Source organism: Pygocentrus nattereri, chromosome 9, assembly GCF_015220715.1.
Source record: "Pygocentrus nattereri isolate fPygNat1 chromosome 9, fPygNat1.pri, whole genome shotgun sequence".
Taxonomy (NCBI): domain Eukaryota; kingdom Metazoa; phylum Chordata; class Actinopteri; order Characiformes; family Serrasalmidae; genus Pygocentrus; species Pygocentrus nattereri.
The window spans coordinates 8,357,329-8,385,239 of NC_051219.1; the positions used below are offsets into that span (position 1 = coordinate 8,357,329).

General features: G+C 39.7%; 2 protein-coding genes across 4 annotated transcripts; both read right to left on the reverse strand.

Annotated features, from left to right (window-relative positions):
- Nucleotides 1-828: 828 nt before the first annotated feature.
- LOC108441550 (NACHT, LRR and PYD domains-containing protein 3-like) lies at nt 829-11,723 on the reverse strand. The gene is made up of 12 exons (XM_017721130.1): nt 11,499-11,723; nt 10,021-10,108; nt 8,783-8,860; nt 8,550-8,651; nt 8,031-8,088; nt 7,684-7,888; nt 5,076-6,858; nt 4,303-4,476; nt 2,898-3,068; nt 2,378-2,551; nt 1,724-1,897; nt 829-1,534 (listed from the first exon to the last, which is right to left on the reverse strand). The coding sequence occupies exons 2-12, from the start codon at nt 10,059-10,061 to the stop codon at nt 1,468-1,470; spliced, it is 3,027 nt and encodes a 1,008-aa protein (XP_017576619.1). The 5' UTR covers nt 10,062-10,108; nt 11,499-11,723; the 3' UTR covers nt 829-1,467.
- A 2,534-nt stretch (nt 11,724-14,257) lies between these two features.
- Nucleotides 14,258-27,641, reverse strand: LOC108441546 (polyunsaturated fatty acid lipoxygenase ALOX15B-like). 3 transcript variants are annotated; one of them, XM_037541008.1, is made up of 14 exons: nt 27,400-27,641; nt 24,657-24,861; nt 23,715-23,796; nt 23,490-23,612; nt 22,705-22,808; nt 22,062-22,231; nt 20,420-20,563; nt 20,108-20,257; nt 18,874-18,960; nt 18,542-18,711; nt 18,202-18,323; nt 17,654-17,754; nt 15,533-15,703; nt 14,258-15,040 (listed from the first exon to the last, which is right to left on the reverse strand). In XM_037541008.1, exons 1-14 carry the CDS (start codon nt 27,541-27,543, stop codon nt 14,861-14,863), a joined length of 1,953 nt encoding a protein of 650 aa, XP_037396905.1. In that variant the 5' UTR covers nt 27,544-27,641; the 3' UTR covers nt 14,258-14,860. The 3 variants fall into 3 exon arrangements, with proteins under 3 accessions (XP_037396905.1, XP_037396904.1, XP_037396906.1); XM_037541007.1 differs by having other exon boundaries at nt 20,054-20,257; XM_037541009.1 differs by lacking the exon at nt 17,654-17,754 and having other exon boundaries at nt 14,849-15,040; nt 20,054-20,257.
- Nucleotides 27,642-27,911: the final 270 nt, after the last annotated feature.

The window sequence follows — 27,911 nt, forward strand, 5'->3', positions numbered from 1 at the left end:
AAAAGAGAAGATAAGTAGGATCACCTCCGCACTCACAAAATACACTGGCTGGAATAAATACTGCTTTTGTAGTCATGGACAAGCTCTGCTTAGCTCAGTCATGCTGTCTTGTTTAAGGTAGCACACCATCTTGTGGTTATTATCTTTAAGTTCAGCCTCAGTTAAAATGATTTACCCAGACTTGTTGTTGCTATGCTGTTCTAAAAATTACAGCGGGGCACAAAATACATATAAACAGTGAAGAGAGGATCAGTCCTAATAAAATGAACAAAACTATCATTAGCTTAGATTAAAATATAATCATAATCAGATTTCTGCAGTTATCTGATTAATCAAATGGTCATGTAAACAGCACAGTCTGTTTTTTTTTTTTTTGATCGAAGTAAGGTCTGAAAATACGATTAAGAAATCTGATAAAGAGGCTGGATTTTAGCTCAGTAATCACATTTGTCAGCATATGTGAACTCTTACTCTGATTTCTTTGTATGAGCATGTGTAAAACATTAGTGTTACCAGAGATAAATAAGCAAGTTATAAATAAATAAGTTTATGTCACTTCTGCTGTGAGTTTATTGGCTGGTTGCAAAGCAGAAATCCAATTACTGCCTGACTCCTATAGATGTGGAGTTTCTGCATCTCCAGCTATGTAAATGTGTTGATCTGATTAATGAAGAAATCTGATTTTATTTAGTTATTAGATTATTAAGTTCACATTTGTGTTGATAGTAATGTTTTAGAATGTTACACACTGATAAAAGTACATTTACTTTACTTGACACAAACCGGACATCAATTATTGCCAAGGGAAAGTCAACTAAAAGACAAAACTATATTAATGTAATAATTTTATTCACTTGGAAATTATGTACACATTTGAATCAAGTTCAGTTCAGTGCATTATATTTTCAGTGTACAATGTCATTCACTTCTCTGTGAATAAATGTTCTAAATGTATCTGCTGCAATATTGGATTATTAGCAAATTAAGAACTTAAAGATAAATCTGAATAAAACTTCACTTGGACCTGCTATATAAGCATGTCATAGCAACAATATGCTGTCATGATTTATATTCAGTAATGTAGCCATGTTACAAGTAATTGTCATGACAGAGTCAGAATGTTTGATGTCATGATGGCTAACTACAGTATACAGCACATATTAGAATCTGACATAACCTGTAATGACACTAAACTTGACTAGAGGGTGACAAAAACTAAGCAGCAACACATCAGCTACTCTCTCTGACTTTCTACAAGGTGGACCAACAAAATAATTGTGTCTAATAGAGTGGACAGTGAGTGGACAGTGTTAAACACAGCTGTGTCTGATCCGCTCATACCAGGACAACACACTAACATGTCACCACCATGTCAGTGTCACTGCAGTGCTGAGAATGATCCACCTGCTCTGTGGTGGTCCTATGGGAGTCCTTACAATTGAAAAATGCTTACATAGAGTTATTCAGTTATTGATGGTATTTTCGCTGACTGCTCTTCTTGTCCAAGGTTCTCATTTGTTCAGGTACATGGAGGCTGTAACACACAATCATACAAGACATAATTAATAATAACAACCTGCAGCCACACCCAGCCATTTTCGGATAAGATTGGACACCCATGGATTAAGTTTTTTTCTGTCTTGTAAAATTTTAAGTCTCCTTTTAATATAAATGTCAAACACGTTTGATCTAAAGTAAAAGACATGGTGTGACTGTAACTCACAGTAGTTTCTCCAGTTTATAGTGTGGATTCCCCTTTAGAGCAGACAGCAGCTTAATTTCTGAATCTCCTACTGTGTTCCATGTCAGATCAAGTTCTGTGAGATGTGATGGGTTTGAAGTTAGAGCTGACACCAGAGCAGCGCAGCCTTCCTTGCTAATACTGCAGTTGAACAACCTGTGGTAAGAAAAAGAAAGCTTTTCTTTATATAAAGCAGCTGTGAGAGTGGGAAAAAGACAGCGAATCAATTCAGTCCTCTAAATAATTTCAAAGTTCCCCATATGCTCTTTATCATCTACAGTTATCAATACACAAAATAAAATTGATGCATCACTAACTTTAAACTCTAAAAATTCACTGGCGTATTAAGGCTTATTATTCAATAATTACATAGTAAAGAATGCAAACTGGCTGAATTCATCTTCAGTAATAAAAGATTGAAAAGGAAGCCTGAATTATCAGTGGCTCATGTTCATTTAATACAACATTTTATGTGTGGTTGAGTTGTGTAAATGGGATCACAGAAATGGACAAAGGAACCAGTCAAGCTTATCTGTTTTTGCTGAAAATATCTTCTTCCATTTCTTTCTCAAAGTCAGCTTACAGCACAGAAAAAGTATTATAGATATAACGATTGCCTGTTTGTCAGTCACTCACTTTAATTTCTCCAGTTTGCAATTTTGATCCTCCAGTAGAGCAGAGAGATGTTCCACTCCTGTATCTCCTGGTTTGTTCAAGCCCAGATTGAGCTCTCTCAGGTGTAAGGGGTTTAATTTCAGAGCTGAAATCAGAGCAGCACAGTCTTCCTCGTCCATGTTACAGTTATAGAGGCTGCACAGAGAGAGAGAATTCCCTATAATTACAGCTTGATGCATCTAAAAATTAACAAACAAATGACAGTATTGACAAACACCTGGAGCATTTAAAGAAATCTACAGTGTATGTTGTGTACGAGACCTATTGCAGAAAAAGAAAGAGTTAAGCTTAACTAATTTGAAGGATTACCACACACACACACACACACACACACACACACACACACACAGCGAGCAAATCCAAAGTTTTATTTGCCTTGTCACTTAAAAACAGTGTTTGAAACAAAGAATGTGTCATCAAACCACGAAGCAGCAAGTGCTTTTTTTATTGGCCAATGCCAATGTAGAATAGAAAGTCTCACCTTAGTCTCTCCAATTTACAGTGTGAATTCTCCAGTCCAGCAGACAACTGCTTCATACCAGAATTCAGTTCGTTGTAACTCAGATCCAGCTCTTTCAGCCTTGATATATTTGAGCTGAGTACTGAGGCCAGAACTCCACAGCTTCTCTCAGTAAGATTGCAACCATTCAGGCTAGGAGAGAGCACATATACTACGTTATTTGGAAATAAGCATGTAAAATATCTGAATGAATGAAGTCAGAGATATTCTTGATAGAGATGCTGCATGAAACAGAAAGGTTTAGGCAACCAGATGGCATCTAAAATTTTATTGTTTCTTTCAAATTCATTCTTTTTCCAATTTTACTGACTGAGAACTGACTGGTATATCAGCTTATCATACCTGAGATGCCTTCTGCTTAAATCCACCAAAAGTTATTTTAACATTAATGGGAAAGGGCTGTGAGCATAGTCCATACCTATTCCATATACTTTACAGGGTGATTAAAAAAATTCATCCGATTTTAAAATGATTTATTTCACTTGTAAATGATTACAGAACAATGCAGTAAATTGTAAATGTTTTAAGTAAGCATAAAGTTTATTATTTAATTTTACACATGCGCCATATGAGGGCCTCACAGCAAGGAGGGCCTGGGTTCGATTCCCCGGCCGGGTGACCAGGGTCCTCTCTGTGTGGAGTTTGCATGTTCTCCCCGTGTCTGCGTGGGTTTCCTCCGGGTTCTCCGGTTTCCTCCCACAGTCCAAAGACATGCAGTCAGGCCAATTGGACATGCTAAACTGCCCCTAGGTGTGAGTGTGTGAGTGACTGTCTGTGTCTGTCTGTCTGCCCTGCGATGGACTGGTGACTGGACTGTATCCTGCCTTCCGCCCGAAGACTGCTGGGATAGGCTCCAGCACCCCCCCGCGACCCTGACGGAGAAGCGGCTTGGAAAATGGATGGATGTCAAATTAATTCCATACTCGACCGAGCATGTCAGCTGTCACTGCACTCACAGCCCTTTCAGTGTGATTTCAGAGATAATCCAGTGTCGTAGAACCAACGATGAATGCTCGGAGCTGTTGGAGGTTCACTGCCGATGAAAATCATGCTGCACAATTATGACGGATTCTGCTCAGGGGTCACCATCTCCTTACAGACTGAAGGGAGGCATCTTCTGGTGACAGTCATAAACTCTATCACCCCCTCTTTCAGTTGGTATGTGATTGGTTCCTAGCTGCCTCACGGTTGTAAAAATATGCCACTTTGACATCAGATGAATCTTTTTGAAATCACCCCGTATAATGTAAAGTACCATATTTCAGTAACCTGTATAGCTTTTAGTGCACATTTTAGGTTTGGACACCAGAGGATTCTCCTGATGAGACACTCTTAATAATGGACTATAGATAAGTGATAATCTTACCTTAATGTCTCTATCTTACAGTGTGGATTCAGTAGCCCAGCTGAGAGCAACCTCACTCCTGAATCCTGCAGTTCATTGTTACTAAGATACAGTTCTCTTAAATTTGAGGTGCTTGAGCTGATAGCTGAGGCTAGAATTTCACAGCTTTTCTCCGTAAGGTTGCAGTTGCTAAGCCTGGGAGAGAAATTAAGATGTATCAGAACAATAACATAATTTTCCTTTATTTTACCAAAAATGTCCTAATGAACATAAAGAATTATTTTTTCAAGAGAGACCAGGCCAATATAGCTGATGATTCCATTAAAAAACAAATAATAATGTATATTAACCCTTTTCCATTGTGCTTTTTATTATTTTTATTTACTAACCCATTTTCTCCATAATTTTAGTTATGTCTAATTCCACCTGTTGGCTAGATTTTCACACAATGCTACCATGTTCTATCAGCAAGACATGTGAAGTGTCACCACATCTTTGTGTGTCATGAATGAAATGTCCCTGGACAGCTCCAGACACATAGAGGAGAATGATAACTGTCAGTTATGTCAACTACATATGGCTATGGCATTGCCAGGGACCTTACTCACTAATATGAACAAAACAATTTGACTGCTTCTCCAAATGTCTCATTGTACCATTTAACACTTACAAACATCACACTACACAAAAGAATTGAGCAACTATTTCATATTTCTTACATTTGAGTGTAATGGCCATTAAAATTTCTGTAAAGGCATTTATCCCATTAGAGAATCAAATTGAGAAATACTAACCGAGCTTTTCTACATACTTGAACCACAGGCAATAAATTTTGAAGACATTCCTCTGATGGGTCATATTTATTCAGTTTAAACTCCTCCAGCTCATCTTCAGAATTCAGCAACACAAACACTATAGCTAACCACTGAACAGGAGATAGCTTGACTCCCTGGAGGCAACTGTCATCACTACCACTCAGATATGCTTGGACATCCTGCACTAGAGAGTGGTCATTGAGTTCATTCAGACAGTAGAACAGATTGACTGATTTTTCGGGAGAAGGATTCATCTTAATTTTCTTCTTGATGTGCTTGACTGTTTCCTCTTTGTGTGAGCTGCTTCCTGATTGTGTCATCAGTCCTTGCAAAAGAGCCTGATTGGACTCCAAGGAAAGACCCAGAAGGAAGCGGAGGAAAAGATCCAAGTGTCCATTCTTGCTCTGTAAGGTCTTGTCCACTGCACTCTTAAGAAACTCAGATAGTGTTGCCTTATTTACGAGGCCAGTGTGCTCGATGACTTGCATTTCTAGAACATCTTTGTTGGTGAATGAGACAAGCACATATAAAGCTGCAAGAAACTCCTGAACACTCAGATGCACAAAGCTGAACACCTTCCCCAGCTGCAGCCCAAGCTCTTCTCGAAAGATTTGGGTGCAGAGCCCTGAGTAGACTGACATTTCAGTGATATCAATTCCACATAACCTGAGATCTTCCTCATAGAAAATCAGGTTACCTTTTTCCAGCTGTTGAAATGCCAGTTTTCCCAGTGCCAGAATGTGCTTTCTGATTTGGTTAGGAGAATTTTCTAATTTTCTTGGGTACTTCATACTGCTCCGTCTGGTCTGGAAGGATAAGAAATGTGTGAACATTTGAGTCAGAGTCTTGGGGATCTCTCCAGTTGCTGCTTGGCTCAAAATTTTCTTTAGAACAGTGGCTGCAATCCAACAGAAGACCGGTATGTGGCACATGATGTAGAGGCTTTTTGATGACTTCATATGTGTGATGACTCTGTTGGCCACACTCTGGTCACTGATCCTCTTCCTGAAGTATTCCTCTTTCTGAGGGTCACTGAACCCTCGTACCTCTGTTACCTGGTCAACAAACTTGGAAGGGATCTGATCACACGCTGCTGGTCGAGAGGTGATCCAAAGACAAGCAGAGGGAAGCAGATTTCCATTGATGAGGTTTGTCAGCACCGCATCCACTGAAGCCACCTCTGTCACATCTGACAAGCTCTCATTGTTTTGGAAATCTAGAGGAAGTCTGCACTCATCCAGACCATCACAAATAAACAAGATTTTATAAAAATCATTGTGGCTCAATGTTATATCTTTAGTTTCTGTCAAAAAGCAGTGAAGTAGATCCATCAAACTGAGCTTTTTGTCCTTCATCAAATTCAGCTCCCTAAAAGGAAGTGGAAATATACAGTGGACATCCTGATTAGCTTTTCCTTCAGCCCAGTCCAAAATGAACTTCTGCACTGAAACTGTTTTCCCAATTCCAGCAACTCCTTTAGTCAGTACAGTTCTGATTGGTTTGTTGGGTCCAGTGAAGAGTTTAAAGATGTCATTGCAGTTGATGGGTGTCTCTTGTCCTGCTGGTCTTCTGGATGCTGTCTCAATCTGTCTGACCTCATGTTTATTATTGACCTCCCCACTCTCACCTTCTGTGATGTAGAGCTCTGTGTAGATCTCATTCAGAAATGCTGAATTTACTTGTTTTGAAATTCCTTCATTAATCATTTCAAACTTTTTCCTTAGTTTTGATTTGATTTTTTTGTAAGCCACCGGTGCTAGTTCTGACAAACAGAGGAAGACATTACCAATTAAAAGTGTTAGTATTTTTTAGCATGACCAAATGCATTCTATGACTCATGAGCTTACAACAAATTAAGAAGGAAGTTAAATGTAGCATATTTTGACAAAGGGTAACACGACTGACAGTGGCCAAAGAAGGGGTGATTTTCAAAGGACAGCTTTAGCATTATTGATGGTTAATGTACACTCTTAAAAAAGGGTTCTTTAGTAAAAACAATGGCTCTACATAGAACCATGAGCACTCAAAGAACCAATTATATGCTTAAAGCATTCTTTGCATTGTTCTTCAGATTGATGCAGAATGTGTTGAATATTGTTGTATACAGTCCTGAAAATGGTTTTGAAAATCATATTCAAAAAAGTTCTATACAAAAATATATAACCCATTGTCCATCAATCTGAAGAACCATTTAAGCATACAGATGGTTATTTAAGTGTTCATGCTTGTACGTAGAACCATTATCTTTACTAAAGAACCCTTGAAGAATCATTTTAAAGGATGTAATATAGAGAAAAGTCTGCAGGATACTCTGTATAGATTTTTAGTTCTACAATACAGAGTGCACCTGAAATTAATAATGAGACTTTTGCCTTCATGATTCTCAAAATATCAGCAGCTGGTTTATTTCACTGTTGCAGTGAAATAAAAAGTGAAGTAAAAATGAACATTAGACAAATATTTGGTAACAGCTGTGGTTTGCTGTCATAGTCACTACTCCTTTGGAAGCAATGGAAAATCCAGTTTGTCTATGTCAGCTGTCTATGGTCAAAATGTAAATGCAGCAGTATAATGAAAAATCCCTCACTGGTCAATAGGGTATTAGCAAGGTCTGACTGGTTCATGCTCTTAAGGATGTGCAGTGTGATCTTCAGTGCTGCTTGTCTAGGAGAACTTTGATCCTCCTTCTCCTCTGCCTCTCTCTCACAGCATTCTGAATAATCTGGTCTCAGCAGCTTCTTGAATCTATTCAGTTCACTCTTCACCAAAGAGATGACCTTGTGTTCAAGTTCCTAAAATTAGACACAGTTCTTAAAGCTTAGATTCAACAGGGGAATTATCATAAAGAAGTTGGTGGATAGTAATCAATAATACCAAATCTCTGAAACTAGATAAGCTTTCCTGTTGCTTAGCTTTAAGGACTCATTAATGTACCTGGAATACTGACTCCAGATGTTTTCCATATGATGTCTTTATTGCTTCAGGTTGTCCACTGCAGGACAATAACATAAGAAATGTGTCAATCCAAGTTACGAGGTGACTATGGCTAAATTACTGTTCCCTAATATCCAGAATGCTATTGACCTCTGTGAAAAATTAAGGAAAACCATGTTTAATTCATACAATCATGATAAATTCCAAAACAGTGAGCAGTTAAACTCCATTTATAAGCTGACATGGACAAATCTTTCATAGAAATTAATAGTTTCAAAGTTATTTTGAGCACAGTTTTTGAAAACATGGCATGGTTGCATGAAGTAAATTGAAGTTTTTGCTGTAATTTTTGTGGAAATCTATGAGGTGACCTGGTAGGTCCTAGGTGAGCTGGTGTGGAATGAGTTATTAATGTTCTAGTACCCCCGACTCAGCCTCAGTGAAATAAACTTAACATAACTTTGCATTAATGATGACACTGATGAAAAAAATATATATATTTCTTTAAATACGTTTTACCTCCACTCAGTAGAAAAGGCTCCCTCTGTGAAGTTTGCAGGGACATCCATTGACCAGGCACTCTCCATGGACACATAGCTATGCTCTGATCTCCTCTTCTGACTAAGATATGAGCAGCAAGTCAAAAGATGCCATAATAACAGATTACCAGATCACAAAATATGACTAGACAGGGCATTTAAAAAGTATTGTTTGGTTCTGTTGAACTTTAAGGGTCAAATTCTTGTCCATACCTGAACAGAGTGGAAAGCTCTCCCTCTTTTAAGGTTATGGGAGGTTCCATTGATTGGTCACTCTTCATGGATAGGCATCTAGATTTGAATACCACATTGAAACACTTTTGTCATAGAACACAAAGGATACTGCGTTCTAATGTATTGTGCTTTACACTCTTATCGCAGTTGTTTAGAACATCAGTAACACTTGCACCCTGCTACATAACACTGACATTACCATGCCAAAAACATGTAATAGCAGTTGTAATATGCTGTCTTGGTTTGTCATGACAGATTATGTTCAGTAATATGACACGGTCATGTTAACAATACCAATAACTGTCGTGACAGATGTCATAATGTTCAATGTCGTAAAAGCTTATGAAATGTTTATGCTAAGTCAACTGTAGTTGTCATTACCTCACATATTATGACATATGTCATGACAATTAAGGGGGATGTTCACATGACACATGACAGATTAATGTCACCATATAACATCTGCTATAACATGCTTATAGCACATCAATGTTATATAGCAGGGTTCATGTGAAGTCTTATGACAACTTCAACTTCACAGACTCATGTACTACATTTGGCATATTAACCACATCCAGCAAAGAAACTCCAGCATAAAAGCACTTAGCTTATCCATCCACCCTTGTTTTAAATGTTTAATGTTTGCATTAAGTCTGCCTTTCTGTGAAATCATAGCCCTTTTATAACATACAACTCAAAAGCTTTCCAATTTACCCCTACAAAATATTTTGGGGTGCAGGGTACATTTCACAGTGCTGTCTTTTTATGAAGGCTCAATAAAGTGTGATTGACGTAGTTCGGTGTTTTCTGGTTTTGACCTTGGTTGTTAGGAATTTATCTAGCCTATCATGGTGCTCCTCACACTTGTATCCCACTCTTTATATGTGGCCATCACAGTGTTTTGTTTCATGTCACATAAATACCGTTATAAAACAGGCCCAAAATTTTATTACACATACCTTTTTAATAGAATACTTCAGATAGTTTGCACTGAAATCCCTGTAGTTACTCATTAATAAGCCTTAGTATGTAATAAGCCTGGGTTTTCGAGGGTTTAAATTGTTCTAAGCATTGCAAGCATTATATAGTATTATAAAACATAACACAAGGCCTTGCAATGTTGAAAAAATGCAAGATGTCTTCTACTGTAAAGTGTGTAAAGCAAAGAGTACCGACTGACTGGGTTTTATAGATACAGTTTACTGAAAGCCTCTTACCTCAATGAACCTTCTGTGTCTCTCACTTCAGAGTGAGTCATGTTGGAGGGCTAAGAAACCGGTTGTAAACCAGTGAATAGAAACACATCTGAAAAATTATAAACATTTACATATAATGTGACAAATTTTGGCAAAGAAACATTTTATACAATTGGTCATTCTTTACATTATACCACAGGTGGTTTAGAATATGATGTGTTTATAGAAAAACCAGCACTATTTTGAGAGATGGTTTTGATGGAGTACTAAACATATACAGTCATATGTGGTAATTTGTTAGGTCCAGTTAATAAAAAAAAAATGTACACAATTTTACACTGATGCCAGACATAATCAGTCAGCCAAGACTAACAAAACAACAGTAGATGTCAAGACACCCAAACGTTTTCCATAAATACATTGGCAAAACCTCTCAAACTGCACCCAGTTCTGTTGATCACTGCCGACCTAAGCACTGCAGTCAGCTGTTTAAACAACAGGTCTTGCACCAAAATTGTGAGGAAGTTTGTTAATTTCTTTGGTTCACAGTCATACTTTGTCCTAAACCACATTTACAAGTCTGCATGACCTTAACTAAGACCTGGATTAGCTTTGAGTACATCGATAGAAGTTTTGCAGATACACTTACTGAAAAGATATGGGTTTCTATTGGCATCCAGTGTTTGTTAGCCACATTAGCATCAAGCTACAGTACCAAATAGGCAAAGCATGTCTTGATTGATTGACCATATCTGGGCTGAGTGGACTGTGTAAATTTGACTGCTTTGTCATATGCAAGTACAAATAAAGTTACCAGATTTCCAAATACTGAATGTTCCTTCATCTATACTGAACCAAAGAGTGACCAAACTAAGGTAGGCCACATTTTATAATGCTCATTATTTTTGACCTCTAAACCAGTTTTTTGGTCTATTTAATATTTATTTAAAATTGTTTTGTGTACTGTAGATCTGGATTCAATAATAAAAAAACCACATTTATTTCTCTCTGCATGATCTGTCCATATAAGGAACAGATTTCCTACTCTTAAACAGAAGTGAAACGGAGGGTTTTTTTCTGGCTGGCATGGGAAGAAGTGCAAAGTTTTCCACATAATGCCCTTCTTACACTACTCTTACACTAGATTTCTTTTTCTTTCATATGTGTTTCCTATAAAAACTGTTATGCTTCACATTTAACCTGCTTTACATTTCACTCGGCTGGAACTATACATCTTTCCAACCAGGCTCTTTGGTGCAAGTGAAATTCCTGCCCCTTCACTGGTGTTATGCTTAAGTTTCAAGAAGGCAATCCAGATAATGGATAAATAGATATTAGATAGATGTTTTAACTGTTTTGGCTCTTTCCTATAGTTGATCTCACCAAATGGCTTAATGATGATGCTATATTGAATAATTCAGAGTAATGTTTTTGAAATGGTAGATCAACTCAGACACTCTGAGGAATAAAGTTAACATTATCGTATTATTTCTACTCACCTGATAAAAGTTGGAACCGTCTTCAGTAAGTATGCTGTACGATCTTCCAGGTTATATACAGCAAGCAGCACAAGACTATGTCATTGAAGCCATTCCTTAAGGCCTTTCTTTAGTGCTCATCAATGAGATATGTAAACTAAAGAGACGTGAGAAATGCATGAATGCGCACTAGTCCAGATCTCGTTGATACAAAGGCAGTGAGCTTTGGCCGTGACTCAAAAGCCGTGCAGCTGAAAATGGCAAAAGAGAATAACCCACACTCATAACTGAAAGTAAAGAAGAGGATGTGTGGTTTCTGTGCACATTCAGTGGCACACGTCACAAGAGTACACATTTTATGAAACAGGCTCTGATTAAAATGGATATCACTGTGAAGAAATTCATGTCAGTATCTCTCTGTCTGTCTGTGTAGACTGCCATGTCATATCAAGCAGGTAAAAGTGAAATAAAATGAACAAAAGCAACAGGTTTAGGATTTCACACAAGATGCTCCATTTGATTTACATTTTTCCCCCCAGGCAGTAATATGAGTTAACAGTACTATAGGAACCATATCTGGCTGTGGCCTGTCATTGGTTATGCAGGAAAGACGGTTTTGCCTGCCAATTTTGTTGAAAATCTGTTGGAAAATAGCTTTTAAAATTTGGATTAATCTACTAAAGAATAAAAAAAGTGTTAAGGAATGTACGACGACAAAAATCTGCTGAAATAAGTCAGAAGTACTCTACACTTCCTGTACACTTCCTGTTCAAACCACTGCAAACTGAAACTGGAAATCACCATCCAAGCCTGAACCACAGTCTGATGAAATCAAACCTTTTTTTACACAATGGCCTTAACATGGTCAACGTCTCAAAGTTCCTTAAATTTTTTCAATTTCAATGACTTAATAAAACGTGCGGAATCTAGAAGTTCTACAAATTCTAAAACGTTGTTGTCCATTTCCAGGTTTAATTGAAAAACATAACCAAAACTAGCTTTAGGTACGCCGAATTATAGAAGCGTCACTGGCAAAATATTTTTATTTTTTATTATTGTGTAAAATGAAAATCTGTGTTTGAGCATTCTCGAGAACATGTATTTAATCAACAAAAATACAAATAAAAGATTTCCAGTGTTTTCATTTCATTTAGACTTTCATGCCTGCCACACACCGAAATTTTGCCATTCTTGCTTAATAAAAGACTTCATCTGCTCAACAGTCCATGGTCATTGTTATCCGATTCTCCGCTTCATGATGTGCATTTTCAATAGCAGACAGATTAGGACTGCAGGCAGACCAGTCAAGCACACATTCTGTATTTATGCAGAAGTCACGCTGATGCGCACAATGAGACATTGCTGAAATAATCATGGATGTCTTGATGGCAGCATGCATGTCTCTAAAATCCCAATATATGCCTCCACGTCAATGGTACCTTCACACATAGACTAATCACCCATGCCATGGCCACTGATGCAACCCCTCATACCTGACAGATGTTGGCTTTTGCATCTTTCGCTGATAAAAGTCTAAATGGTGCCTTTCGTCTTTGGTACAAGAATTTGACATCCATTTTCTCCATGGACAAGCCGAAACGTGGACTCATCTGACCACAGCACACATTTCTACTGTCTTCCCGACCATCTGAACATGAGCTCAGGCCCAGAGAACTCAGTGGTGTTTCTGTATAGAATTGCTGTATGGCCTTCTTTTTGCTTAATAGAGTTTCAAGTTAGATTTCTTGATGCGGCAGCAGACACTTAAGTGACGAGTTTGCCAAAGCTCTTAAACACAGTCACATTAGAGTTTCTCATGCAGTGCCTTGAGGCCATACACAACCAACAGTGGTTTCAGGCCTTGCCCTACATGGACTGAGCTTTCTCTTAGGCCGCCTGAATCTTTTCACAATATTCTGCACAGTAAGTGATGGAAGACCTTTTATATTGCACTTTGGCCACCTGGTTGCATCTCTGTGTTACAGTGGCAGGGAAAAATTATACTATCCCTCTGCGTCCCACAATCTTGACCAGTCATTGAGCAGCTGCACATACATGTATGTTTGAGGATGACCTCTTGTCTTCTTATCGCTTTACTCTCTCACTTTCAGGTTTTAGGTTGGATTTAAAATGATAGTTCATGAGTTATGTCACTTTGTTTACAATGACAACATCTGTTCATTTTAACACAAGTGGGTTAGTAAAAATATCTGACATTATTTGCACTGTTTTCTAAAGATGTCCAAACTTTTTCAAATCCTGAGGAGTTACATCATGTCCAGCCCACAGGTATTTATATTATCCTATTTCACTTAGAAATAGAAACATGTTAAAAAGAAAAATGTGTTCTGATGTCTGATTCACCTTGACACATCCTGAACATTACAGTTTATTTACTGAATTTAACATGTTGGAAAAAGCACGAAATATGGCCTATGCAAAAGTTTTTTTAAATAAATATAAACTGTAGAATGTGTTATTTTCACATAATTTGACCAAAGTTTTGCATAGGACTGCTAATTAATTGACCATATAAACAGTAATATAGTCATTTATCAGCAGACTTAAGTTTTGCTTTCCACCCTGTCACACCAACTGATTTAGCAGTAAAATAATGTAGCATCACATTATGTGACGCGAGGAAGAGTAAGCAACAGTTTAAGCCTTTAGCAGTTCAAAAGCTCCTAAAAATGGGTTCATTCAACATTTAGAATTCAACCTAAAAAGGAGAGCTGTGTCAAGCATAGAACGTCTACAAGATCACACAGAAAGGACAGAAAAACTGTTTTCAGTCAACTTTACTTGACCTCTGCTATATAACAGGGCCATAACCTTGTAATGACCATGCCATAACAGATTTGGTTCAGTAATATATCAGTGTCATTCTACCATCACCAGTAATTGCAATGACCGATGTCACTATCAGCTAGAAATAATGTCACATAGCCTGTTATGACGTTATGGCACCTGTAATGACAGTTCAAAGTGATGGTAACATGACACTGTCACATTTCTGAATACAGTCTGTGACCTCATACCATCTGACATGTTTATGATATGGTTATGTCAATGTTATGTGCAGGGTTTGGAAAAAATGAATATACAAAGGTCTAACAGTGAGCATGGCAGCCAATTTTACATAAAATATATCCCGTCATAAGCTCTATGTGGGGTTGTATTCCTCAGTATTATTTGGTTAAATAAATAAATAAATAAATAAATAAATAAGCAAGCTTACTGAAGTAGAAAGGCCTGTTTCAATAGGCAAGTATGTCTAAAAAAAGTCTGATTTCTTAACGTTCATTTTTTTTTTTCAGATTACTGTGTCCTAAAATTTGGCACTAACATTCTGGAAACACAACCAGCATCTTGACGAGTGTTGGTCAGATGGCGATGCTGTTCTCGATCTCGGCCGGGTCCAGGTAACAGTAGGGCAGCTCCTTTCCCTCATTCCTCTGCTTTATTTTCTCACTCAGTTGCTTCAGCTCATCTTTCATGGTGGTAGCCAAAGCCACAACATCAGGCTCGGTGAAGTACTGCTCCGAGTGGTTCCCCAAGGATACCTGAGATAAGAAAAGCAGAGGAGCTGTTCCACAACTTCCAGAAGTAGCATGAGCGATATGCTAACAAGGCTAACGGTGAATGGAAGCTAGCAGACACTTGTTAGAACGGTGCCATTTTCCCAACACTAAGCAGGTACACTGGCAGTGAGATATGCCCAAGTTAAAAGGGATGTGCTAGTGTCTATAAGCATTTTGAACAATATTTCAGATGTTACTGTGATCAAATTAAAAAGGTCTAATCTCAAAAAAAATTTAAAAATACAAAATTAACAGCCACATCTAACGTCGTTTTCTCTAAAGGTTTGGTACGATCCAGATAAAATCTAGGCTAAATCAGGCCTTTAACATGAAGACATTCATATAATTACAAGTTTTGCATTTTGTTTATTTTCTTCAATATAAAGAGGCAAACTTGCTCTGCTGGTAATTTTCCTTCAGACCACAAGAGGGCGCCTGTTACACAACTTTATTCAAAGCTGCAGAGAAACTCACAAACTCCTCTGGTTTCCTGGTCAGGACCCAGGTGGCGGCCATGCCCCGCACGGACGCATTTACATCCGGCAGAGTCTGCAACAGGGTGCTTGCAGTAGCGTGACCTTTGACCATTGGAGGGGGAGACTGCAGAGAGACAGGACTGTTCGGCAACCAGCCCCCAAAATCGAACTAGAGAGAGAGAGAGAGAGAGAGAGAGAGAGAGAGAGAGAGAGAGAGAGAGAGAGAGAGAGAGAGAGAGAGAGAGAGAGAGAGAGAGAGAGAGAGAGAGAGAGAGAGAGAGAGAGAGAAGGTGAAGTTACTATGATCTTAATTTTTAATTCAGCCTACTTTGTTAACTCGTTTGCACAGTAGCTATAAATGCCACTTCTGCTGGCTTTTTTGAGCTCCATCAGTTAAATTGCGCCTTTTCTCCTCAGTAATATTAACGAAATATTTTTGTAGTAAGATTTAAAAAAACAGAGAAACTGCAAGAACTGAGAGAGCAAGTCAACGTTTCTAAAAGTTCTACTGGTACTGCTTATTGTGGTTACATGTTTGTTTATGGCGTCCGGTACGAGGCCCATCATTGCTCACTAGCAGCTCAATATTTCACAGAGACACAACGCTGTCCTAGTTCATCTGATCACAGAGTTATAGGGGAAAATATTTTGTTTGATTATATTCATTAAATAACCAAGTTGATTTCCATTCTGCCAGCTGAATAACCACTAGGGGGGGGGGGGCTGCAGAGAGAAGTTAACTGGATGAATTTTTTTATTTATTCATTACAAAAATCAATCATGTTTAAAATATACAAACTGTGTGAACAATGCTGCTCGTCAAAAACCATCTTATTTTGCTCTGCAGTGTTTTTGACTTTCACTATTCACTTTCCTTCACAGTTACTGGCATGCAGGAAAAAAATAAGGTCTGGTAGAAGTGACCAAAATAGATTGCTATTTAAGTTTTTGGCGCATTGTGCCAGCCTTTCTTCTCATAGTAGCTGAATCACAGAAGAGATTTCCAGAGTGATTTGAGGGAACTAAAATTGCAGTGCATTTGGAATTTCTAGTGGACACTCCAGATCATCATTGATGTGGAAATGTTTGAAAAATCCCCCCCAAAATTATGTTGCATTGATTTTCTAAGTGTGGCACGGTGGGTAGCGCTGTCGCCTCCCAGCGAGGAGGGCCTGGGTTCGATTCCCCAGCTGGGTGACCGGGGTCCTCTCTGTTTGGAGTTTGTATGTTCTCCCCGTGTCTGCATGCGTTTCCTCTGGGTTCTCCGGTTTCCTCCTACAGTCCAAAGACATGCAGCCAGGCCAATTGGACATGCTAAATTGCCCCTGGGTGTGAATGCATGCGTGACTGTCTGTTTGCCCTGCGATGGACTGGCGAGCTGTCCAGGGTGTATCCTGCCTTCCGCCCAATAACCGCTGGGATAGGCTTCAGCAAACACCCCCCACCCCTCCCTTACAGTACAGTTTCTATTGATGTGCTGAGCTTAACACAACAGGGAAAAATTAAACACAAAACGTGCCTTAACTTTTGCATAGGTCTGATTTTATGCTTTTTTTAGAGTGTTAAATTCTGCAAAAAATCAGTAATGGTGCATCAAATACAGCAGAAGTGTATTCTGTATAAAAAATGTGTTAACAAAACATTTTTCTGGGGCACCCAAATATTTTCACACGACTCGCACGTGCACTGCGAATCTCTCATTACTACTATTACTACTACTCATGCAACAGACACTTAATTTAATTTAGACATTTAAATGCAATATATTCAGTTTAACTCATTGGACACTCTGCCTCTTTGGAGTAAAACTACACTCAATAGCAGCTCTGTACAGTTAAAAACAGACACTAATGCCATTCATTACACAGCAAAAAATATTACTGGTAATTCCAGGTTTCTGCAGTCAAGAACCAATGATGACGTGTGTACCCTCGCCAAGTTTTTCCTTTTTCCTCATCCTCCGCACTTTTCAAAATGTTACACCCATGTCCACAATGAATAAGTAGCCAACTGCTCACTCAAGCAACTCACATGTCACCTATATAGATCTCTCTGATACAGTGCAACACTAATGGGGTCTGTTTAGGTCACAGTCTATGTATGTGTGTGAATGTGTCACCTGCCCATTGTTCACTGCAGAGTGCTGTGCTGTCATAGTGAACATCACCATGGTGACGAATTTGACCAGGTCATCCACTGAATGGAAAGACTTTGGAATGTCTGAAGGGCAAAAAGAAATGTGTAGTGTGGGTTTATTTCAGTGTTTCCCCAGTTCTGGTCCTCAAGTCCTGCCATTTTTATCATCCTCTAGTCCTTCATCAGCGGTCAGTCTCTGACCACAGAGCCACTCTTGTCTGGATTTTTCCTCAAACTAGCAGCGACACCCAAGCAACACCGCTGTATCTGATACACTCGTACCAGCACCGCACACGCTACTATATCAGAGTCACTGCTGTGCTGAGATAAATCCATCATGGGACAACAGTAGTCCTGTGGTCCAAAACTGACCAATAATGAATGAGGTAGAAGGGGTTGATACTCTTCAGCAACATACGAACTACAGTCCGTAACTGTGCATCTATATGGTAGCTGTTTCTGGTAAAATGGCCAGCGAGTGTAGCTACAAGATAGTTGTACATAACCTGAAAACTCAGTGTGCATACTCACTGGAGTCTTCGTTACCCAGGAAACCATGGACGAAGATGTCTGCAATCCACTTCTGAAGTTCTGTGTCCAGAACCACTTCAGTGTCTGATGAGTAATAAACCTTTAACACACCTCCCGCATACCTCAGAGAGAGCGAGAGAGAAGTACAGAGTTAGAACCAGTGTGTACATTATAATGAAAATGACTCAAGTACAACTCAAGTACGAAGTACAACCTGACAAAAAGAAAATCTGTTTCAATGTACATATACACACATTATCTCTCTCTCTCTCTCTCTGTATCTCTCTCTCTATCTATCTCTCTATACACACACAGCCAAAACAACTTGTAATTGTGGTACTTCGTTAGTATGTCCCAGACTGCTTGGCCATCATCTCTGTAGTAGAAGTTTGGTATGTCCTTCAAGCCACGTGCCTCGATATCATCTGGCAGACAGAGGGTGCTGTACTGCAGAGAAGCCAGATCTTTCCTCAGCAGCAGCTCCATTCCCTCCTGACTCGCAGCAGTGTACTGAGAGACAGACAGAGAGACAGAGATAGAGAGCGCTTATGGTTGTGATGTCATTAATGTCATTGCTCAAGTGTGTGTGTGTGTGTGTGTGTGTGTGTGTGTGTGTGTGTGTGTGTGTGTGTGTGTGTGTGTGTGTGTGTGTGTGTGTGTGTGTGTGTGTACCTGGTTAAAAAGTCCCTTATTTGCCATCAGTCTCTCCCTGCCCAGCGTGTTAATGTGCAGTGTGTACTGTGTGTGAGGAATCAGCAGCTGCCAGAGAGCAAAACAAAGAAAAATGTAGTTTGTTTACAGTTCGCTTTGTTGCCAATCGAATACGGACAGCTGACAGACGAGAACTTTGTCATCCATCATTGTATAAGAGTCATTTTGTGATGAATTCTTTTTTCCATGTAATAATGAAACGTCATAAAACAGAAGTATTTGGCAGAGAAACTTTGCATTATTACTAGATTCTACTCAGAAATTGCCTCCACATCTAAAATACTGATTTCCTCTAGCACCTCAATGCACATTCACATGTGTTAGCATTAAGCTAGCAGTGCAATGCATTTGTTTTCCCACACTGGGTTTAATACTAGCTTTGGAAGATGTAAGCAGAAACAGAGACATCGGAAGCTTGTAAGATATTCACATGACACATTCTATATTTCTGTACTTCAGTTTAACAGTGAATTCTTCAGTAAATACTTTAGTTCAAAGCCCAACACTGAATGTTAACAGACAAGGGGTTTAGCATGTTTAGTCTGCTGTATTTAACCTTGTTGTTAACAAATCTGAGTTGTGACCCCAATCAGTTTAAACAAAACCAGCATACAAGCATCCAAAACACAACATATGCTAGTTTTGGTGGTGACTAGCTGATAGTCTGTGCTGTTTTTTCAAGCAGGGAAATCAGGTTTTTTCAATCAGTGTACACTTGTACTTGTATAGTCGACTAATTCATGATTTGAGCTATGTTTATGGCCATTTTATAGTGTTTAGTACAACCTCTGAGATTAGCATCTTAGCTAGTTCGTCCACCTCTGGTTACTGTTTCAATGGCCAGATGGCTAACTAACCTTTTAACTTACCCAGCTAGAGCCACGTTAACCACCTCCAGTCTTAAGCATTTTTAACCAAGGCATATTAGTGTGCAATGGGTGGGAGTGATTGAGGATATAATTGATAAGTACCGTGGCTCAAATTCAGTCAAAACGCTAGTCAAAGCAGCTCAAACCCAAATGAAAAAGCACAGTTATTTTAGTAACAGTCTTCTAGAATGTCCTAGAACTCTGGATGGGTTCTTCCACCTGACCACTGAGCAGGCCACAATAGCCAAGTTAGCAGAACTGATAATATAGACCTTGTAAACTGGGTGCACTGTGGGCAGGTTGTGCAGTGTGGACAGTGTGTAGACCTCAGCCAGCAGGTGAGTTCGCAGCAGGTGAGCGATCATCTGGTGTAGGAGGAAGTCGGCTGCGCGCACATAAACTTTGGCCAAGAGCCAATCCTCCTTAGAGTCGCCCGGCACGAAGATCGGGTTCTGTTCTCCTGCCTGCTGGTTACACTTAAGCACAGCATGCATGAATGCCAATGAAACCCCTCTATCGGTAACCATACAACTAGCTAGAAAACGTATAAACCAAGAGTTACGTAATTTAAACAATGCCTATGATGAAATAGCCCCGGTGGTTTGCAGTGTGTATTATCCATCAGTTTCCCAGACTACCTGTATGGCAACGGGGATAAGCTTGTCATCTTTGTTTTTGTAGAGGAGACACAGGGGTGCACCCACATACTGCTTCCGCAGGTTAATAGTGTTGGCCTGCACACCGTCCAACAGTGCATAATCACACAGGAAAATATTTCCTTTCTGGGGAATAAAAGAAAGAAAAAAAAACTTTTTAATTTTTGTTTGTACAGCTAAGCCGGGCTCTGGCTTGGACGGCATGTGCATTGGTCTTGTATTATATTCATAAACATAATTATATGACATAATTATAAGGCATTTTAATGTAAAAGGAACATAAAAGGTCATACCACACAACCCAGAAGTCCTGTATATGACCATGGCCGTGTCATAAATTGACCCTTGTTTTCCATATAGAGATTAGTTATCTTACCTAACACACTTAATTGTCAGTGTAGAAATAACCCTAATGCACTCCAAACCTATCCCACAATGTACCTCAAAAAGTAGGGGCTGGTGTACTGTAGTGGGTAACATTGCTGCCCTTCATGGCAGACTGTTGTTTGATACACCACTCAGGCAAACACACCATTTTATACCATCCACTTCATTAGCATCCTTGGGCTAGACTCCTAACACTACATGATTACATTTACGTAGTTACTTTAGTCACTCTGGATAAGAGCATCTGCTAAATGCCATAAATATAAATGTAGGGGCTGGAACGGTGCTCTAACAGTCCTTCCCAGAAAGCATTGCAAATCAAGCCAATAGGCAACAAAGTTGTAGTTCTACAGTTACAGACTGTAGTCCATCTGTTTCTCTGATGTGTCTGATGTGAACCAAAAATATCCAGCCGACAGCGTCCTGTGACCACTGATGAAGAACTAGAGGACGACCAACAGAAACTGTGCAGCAGCAGATGAGCTGTCGTCTCTGACTTTACATCTACAAGGTGGAACGACAAGATAGGAGTGTCTAATAGAGTGGACAGGGAGTGGACACAGTGTTTAAAAACTCCAGCAGCACTGCTGTGTCTGATCCACTCATACCAGCACAACACACACCACCAACATGTCAGTGTTACTGCAGTGCTGAGAATGATCCAACATCCAAATAGTACCTGCTCTGTGAGGGTCCATGGGGGTCCTGACCACTGAAGAACAGGGTAACAGAGTATCAGAGAAACAGATGGACTACAGTCTGTAACTGTAGAACTACAGAGTGCAGCTATACAGTAAGTGGAGCTGATAAAGTGGACAGTGAGCGTAGAAACAAGGAGGTGGTCATGAACTTATACCTGATCGGTGTATTTGATAATGTGAGTTATTCATATAGATTAAATGTCTCATTGCTCTAGTAAATTTAGACCCTTTTTTGATATAATGTGAAAAAAATGTAAACATCTTCCTTACATTCATTGCATTCTTATCCCACTGTACACACACTATAAAATCACTCTATAAAAACAAGTCATTGACTACTACAACTAGTAAACAACTGACTTCAATGGTAAATAAATGACTACTGCTAGGGAGTGGAGCTCTGTTCGATCATGTCCAACTCTCAGGTAGACTGAGGCAAACAGATTAATGGCTTGCAGTATAAGAGTGAGACCATGTTGCATAAATGTGTTTGTGCACTGGCACCAAAACACATTTTCTTTAGGCTATTTACGTGCCATTATCTCGGCAGACAGACAGCTGCCCTCCATGGAAGCCTGCACCATGCCGTCAGTGACGGGGAAGTTGTCCGGGAGTCTCCTGCACTGGCGCACCACTGTGGGGTTGGCTCCGTTTAAGAACTGATACCCAAAGAACTCGTCTTCCTCCCAGTGAGCCTGCACATATGCTGGTCAGACATGATGAGGTTAAGGTCTAGTCAAGTCTGGTCTGTATGACCAGAAACAGACCTCACGCAAGTACACAAATGCCAATGACCAGCTCACCCATCCTCAGCATGTGTGCTTACATTACTATAGCGATCATAGGCCTCAATACTCAAGAAGGAGCACTAATAAACGTAAACAACAACAGACCTGCTGTTAATCCATCAGCAGTGACAAAGATGTTCACAGTTGCTTTGCTTGCTGCATGGGAGAAAAATTAAACGACTTAATAGAAGGTGGGGTGTGTGGCGTATACGTGGGATATTTTTGTATAAGCTCCTCCAACAGTCTACTACCAACATCCCACTATGAGACACTATAATAAAAATGCTGAGTCTGGTTAGCTTGAAACGTTCACAGTCCCATACTTGCGTGAGGTTTTTGGCTCTGGACTGTGCTTGTGTTGCTGTCTTGGCGTTTGTGGCTGGTTTCTTACAGTAAATATCGGTCTTGTTGAAGAAGAATGTTCTACCAATCGCATCCAGACTCTCCCACGCCTTTTTGGAGTCGGCCAAAAACTTAATCTTCAGCTCCGCCCGCCTGCACACACATGCATATTCACATTCAGTAGAGCTGGGGCCTGTCTCACGAAGCAGGATTTCTTCCTTAGCCAGCTATTTACATGTAGTTTGATCTAATCCTGGATTTTCTGGCGCACAACAGTGGATCAATTTTTTCACCATGGCAACTTATTCTACGCACTCGAGATCATGGACCACTCAAGGACAGCTTTCTGATGGAGGTCTTTTCAGGTTGCCTGTTAAATTCATGTTCTTTTCTAGCATTAATCTTGTGGAAAATTGATGATGCCTGCATTTGTTAGGAGTTTGTGAAGCTGAAACGTCAATGGTGTACAAAAACAACCCTTATTGCATGTATACAGAGTAGTACTGGTACAGCACGTGCAATACTGTATATAAAATATGCAGTATGCTGCATATAGTATATACTGGTCCAGAACGCAGTATACCAACAGCTATACTTCCAACAGCAGTGATAAACTGGGGCAGTACACAGTACACAGTTCTACTGGTGCAATATACAGTATATACACTGGTACAGTATATGGTATACAGCATTATACTGGTGCAGAATGCAGTACACATTATGGTATTTCAAACACAGCCTTACTCAGGAAGGTAAGCATGCTCCATGACACAGGCTCCAGGTCTCATATCTCAAACACTAGTCTTAACTTTAGTGTGTGTTTGCACAACTCACGACATGTTGGACATGAAAAAGAAATGCAGGCTTCTGTTGAAGGGGAATTGCAAATCAACGGGTAGATCCTTCACTTCATCTACATTCAAAGTGTGTGGCAGACCGTTGGCTGTTTCTCTCCATCTGAAACACACACACACACACAGCCCAAATGACGCAGAGTAGTAGTGCTTTTCATCAGCATTCTGTGAATTAGACACACACAAGCAGCGTTATGGGACTCACTTATAGGTGGCCTGGCGTTCCTTCAGTTCCAGTTCTCTACTCTTCTTTAACATAGAGTTGGTCTCCTTCAGTATAGTCACAGCTGTACATACACACACACACACACACACACACACACACACACACACGAGGTCATATGACATACCATGATGCTCAAGTTAGTCAGGTTGTTGAAATGTAAACAAAGTTTCAAAGGTCCAAATGTTCACTGTAGAGAAATTTATAGACTCAGATTTCTTTACAGTGGTGGTGATAAAAACCAGGAGTTGCCATGTCTCGAACGCTAATTTAGGCATTTTACTTACTATGGGTTACAAAACCACCAGTGAACCTACACAAGTCTTCTGAGTGTTTATTTATGTATGTAATGATGCTGATGGTGAAATAGTGGTAAATTAAAAAAAAAAAAAAAAAAAAGCTTAGTTTGAAGGGTATTTGCCTCAACACCCTGCATGTACCTCTCCATCATTAATGGACCTTACACCAGAAACATATCCCCAAACTATCATTAAACAATGTCTTAGGAAGCATAGTTATAGCCATTTCATGCAAACACTTTCTCAGAGGGAGTTTTCACAGTCATTATTTTGGACCTCGGGGTCCCATCACCACCACTGTATAGAAATCTGAGTTGATACGTTTCCCTAGAACAGAGCATTTCACATCAAACCACTCTGAATGACTGTTTAAATCTCAGCAATTATACTGAATTTTGATGGAATTATACACTTCCGTGCCCAAAATGACAAAACATTAAGCTTCTATTGGTCTTAACATGAATCATTAGTTAGTAATTTAACAAGAATTAATTAGATGCAGTAAGTTAGTATGGGATGGCCATCTGACCACAATCATCAGTAAACACAGTCTGCACAGGGGTGTATACAGTATGACTTTATGCATCAAGGCATTTATGTTGTTGGTCTAAGTGTTATGTTTTACCTGTGCCCTCTCTCACACACACCAGCTGTCTCTCCTTGATCCAGGAGTAACATGGGAAATGTAGTTCCTCACTGTCTGGGGTTTTGACTACAACTTTACAACAGAACCAATCATCATCAAAGAAGGGGAGGAACTGCTCCTTCTCCAGAGCAATCAGAACAATCTTTCCTAAAGAGGCCTCAGTCTTCACTGTATACTCTTTATCCTGTAAATAAACACACAGTATTAGCCACAGTGCCATAGGACTCTTGCATTTCATAATTAAAATATGCTTATTGTAAATACTGCCTCTCTATGGATCACCACCTTATCGTGGTGGAGGGATGTGTGTGTTTGAATGATCCTAGGAGCTATGTTGTCTGGAGCAAAAGCTCCTGGTAGGGTCTCCCAGGACAAACTGGTCCTAGGTGACAGGCCAGACAAAGTGTGATCCATAATTACCCCTATGAAAACAAGAAAACAGGACTTGTGTACCCTGCCCAGATCAAGGTTACCGGGGCCCCACCCTGGAGCCATTTACTCATGGTGCCCCGCCGGGCCCAGCCCGAAGGAGCTACATGAGTCCCCCCTCCCATCGACCCACCACCGATGGGAGGGGCAGTAGTAGGGGTTCAGTGCTTTGTGGATCGGGCAGTGTCCGAAGGCGTGGGCCTTGGCGTTCTGATCCTCGGTTGCTGAAACTGGCTTTTGAAACTTGGAATTTTACCTCACTGGCAGGGAAGGAGCCTGAGCACGAGGTTGAGAGATATAGTCAGGCTCACCTCAACACACAGCTTGGGCCAGTCCTTGAGAGGGACTGCATTTTATTCTTTTCTGGAGTTGCCCATGGTGAGAGGTGGCGGGCAGGTGTGGGCTCTCTCATAGCCCCTCGACTCGGCGCCTGTATGTTGGGGTTTTCTCTGGTGGACGAGAGGGTAGTTTCCCTACGCCTTCGGGTTGGGGAACGGGTCCCGTCTGTTGTCTGTGCTTATGCACCGAACAGCAGTTCAGAGTACCCAGCCTTCCTAGAGTCCTTGGGAAGGGTGCTTGAAAGTGCTTCTCCTGGAGACTCTATTGTCCTACTGGGGGACTTCAATGCTCAAGTGGGCAATGACTGTGAGAGCTGGAAGGGTGTGATCAGGAGGAATGGCCTCTCTGATCTGAACCCGAGTGGTGTTCAGTTTTTGGACTTCTGTGCAAACCACAGTTTGTCCATCACGAACACCATGTTTGAACACAAGGATGAATTCATTGTTTATGCATTCAGCTATAGCAGTTTGGCCCCATGTTGAATTTATTGTGAGTGTTTCAAGTCAGAATGCTTTTTGTATGAGGCACAATACAATGCAGCCAATCAGAGCAGAGGTCTTTTACATATATCAGTCTTAAAGGTGCAGTAACAAAAACAGCCTGTTATAAGGATAAAGGATGGAAAACCACACAAACATCACATGTGGACCTCAGAAGAAACATGAAAAATATAGGAAATGGGTTAATTAGTTCTTTGTCTGTTCATATCCATATACTAGACAGACAGACAGAGAGAGATACCATGTTTAACATATTAACTGCTTTTCAGGGTTTAAATTTACAGTAAACCATAGATAACAAACTCAATTTGAATAGCAAATTTGACGCCATTGATCAAAGGAAGTGGACACTGTTGCTCCATGTCTCTCTCTCTCTCTCGCTCGTTTCTGCTTCATTACATCACAGATGACCTCATTCTGTGGTTCAGTCATAACCTCTTCCATCTCTGCTCTAAAATGTGCTAGTAAGATCCAGGTCATTATTCATATGAGGTTAAACCACCATAAACATTTGGAGTCAATGCAATAATGTAAAACTAATTTGCTAATTAGTGTTAAATAGTGCTGGTCCTGTGCAACAGAGGTTTCATTTTATTCATTGCTGAATGTGTGTTTTTTTTTTTTTAATATTTTCACGCTTGTAAAAAAAAAAAAAAAAAAAAAAAAAAAAAAAAAAAAACACACACACATCTTAATTCTACATATTATTCTGTTTACCAGTAGACATTTGTATAAGTATTGATTTAACAGTACAACCAATGGTAGCTACCAAATAAACCTAGTTGTTATTAGACTAAGCTAATTTGGCCACTTTAGGCTGATATTTTAATAGTAGCAAAACAAAGAACTAGATAGGTCAAATCATTAATTGCAATCATTTGCATGACAATTAAGCATCAGTCTGCATTTCATGATCATGACCGTATCACTTGTTTGGCGTTTATAATAGCTGATTTAATCATCTTACCCTGTTTCATAACAGAAATAGTCACTGCCTCATTGTCTTTGAAACTGCCATTAAAAGGTGAAGGTAGTCCAATTTACAATCTAATCCAGTGTGTCTAATGCTGGTTTTGACCATTTTTCAGTTTTTGACCATTTGGAAGTGCCTGTTCTTTACATTGTCTGTAAATTTCATGATGAACAGACCAAAAGAAACCGTTCAAACTGATGTGTCTGGTGAAAATGTCTGGTTCCATCCATTTACATTAAAAGGAAAGAAGGTTTTTTCTTTCTCCTGTAAAAATATAAGGTTTGGAGATACAAGGTTTTGATCCAACACCAATGATATCCTTATTATATACAGTCCAATATTATACATCAAATCTACTATTTCAGACACTTTTGTTGTCACCAGTTTCTGGAGCTTGTCCATTTCACATCCATATGTTGGCTCATGTACGGTCCTCTATAATCATATTTAGATTAATGCCCTCAGACGAGTGCAATCTTACCGGTTGGTTTGATGCAAAGTCTCGGCCTTGGTTGAGGAGCGTACGTTCACTCTTTCCTTCACTGCCGATCAGGGTGATAAAGACGTTGTCCATTGTTCCTCCCCTGGTCATCTCTCCAGTTACAACACTAACCTTATACTCCATCCTTCCAGTCACCTCAATAAAACAATTTCAGCATGCTGGTTAGTGATGAGAGATGGTTCGCACCTTGGACCACCAAGGAAACAGAACTAAAGACCTGTGGCGTGGTGCTGTCGAGCAATAAATAGCATCAGAATGAAAATTCTGAATTTCTTTAAATGGAAATTATTAAGGCCCTGCCTTCACAGTATGCAGATAAGGGACTTTTTAGCCATAAACCAACATGGGCTACTGGTTACAGAGCTCCACCCTCTGGGCTTGTGTGTGTTCTTTGTTCTGCTGGATATCTCCTCCTTGCCAGGAATTCCAAGCCGAGTAGGATAAGTGAACATGTGAACATGAATTAAACCATTCAATTTGCAGCAAACACT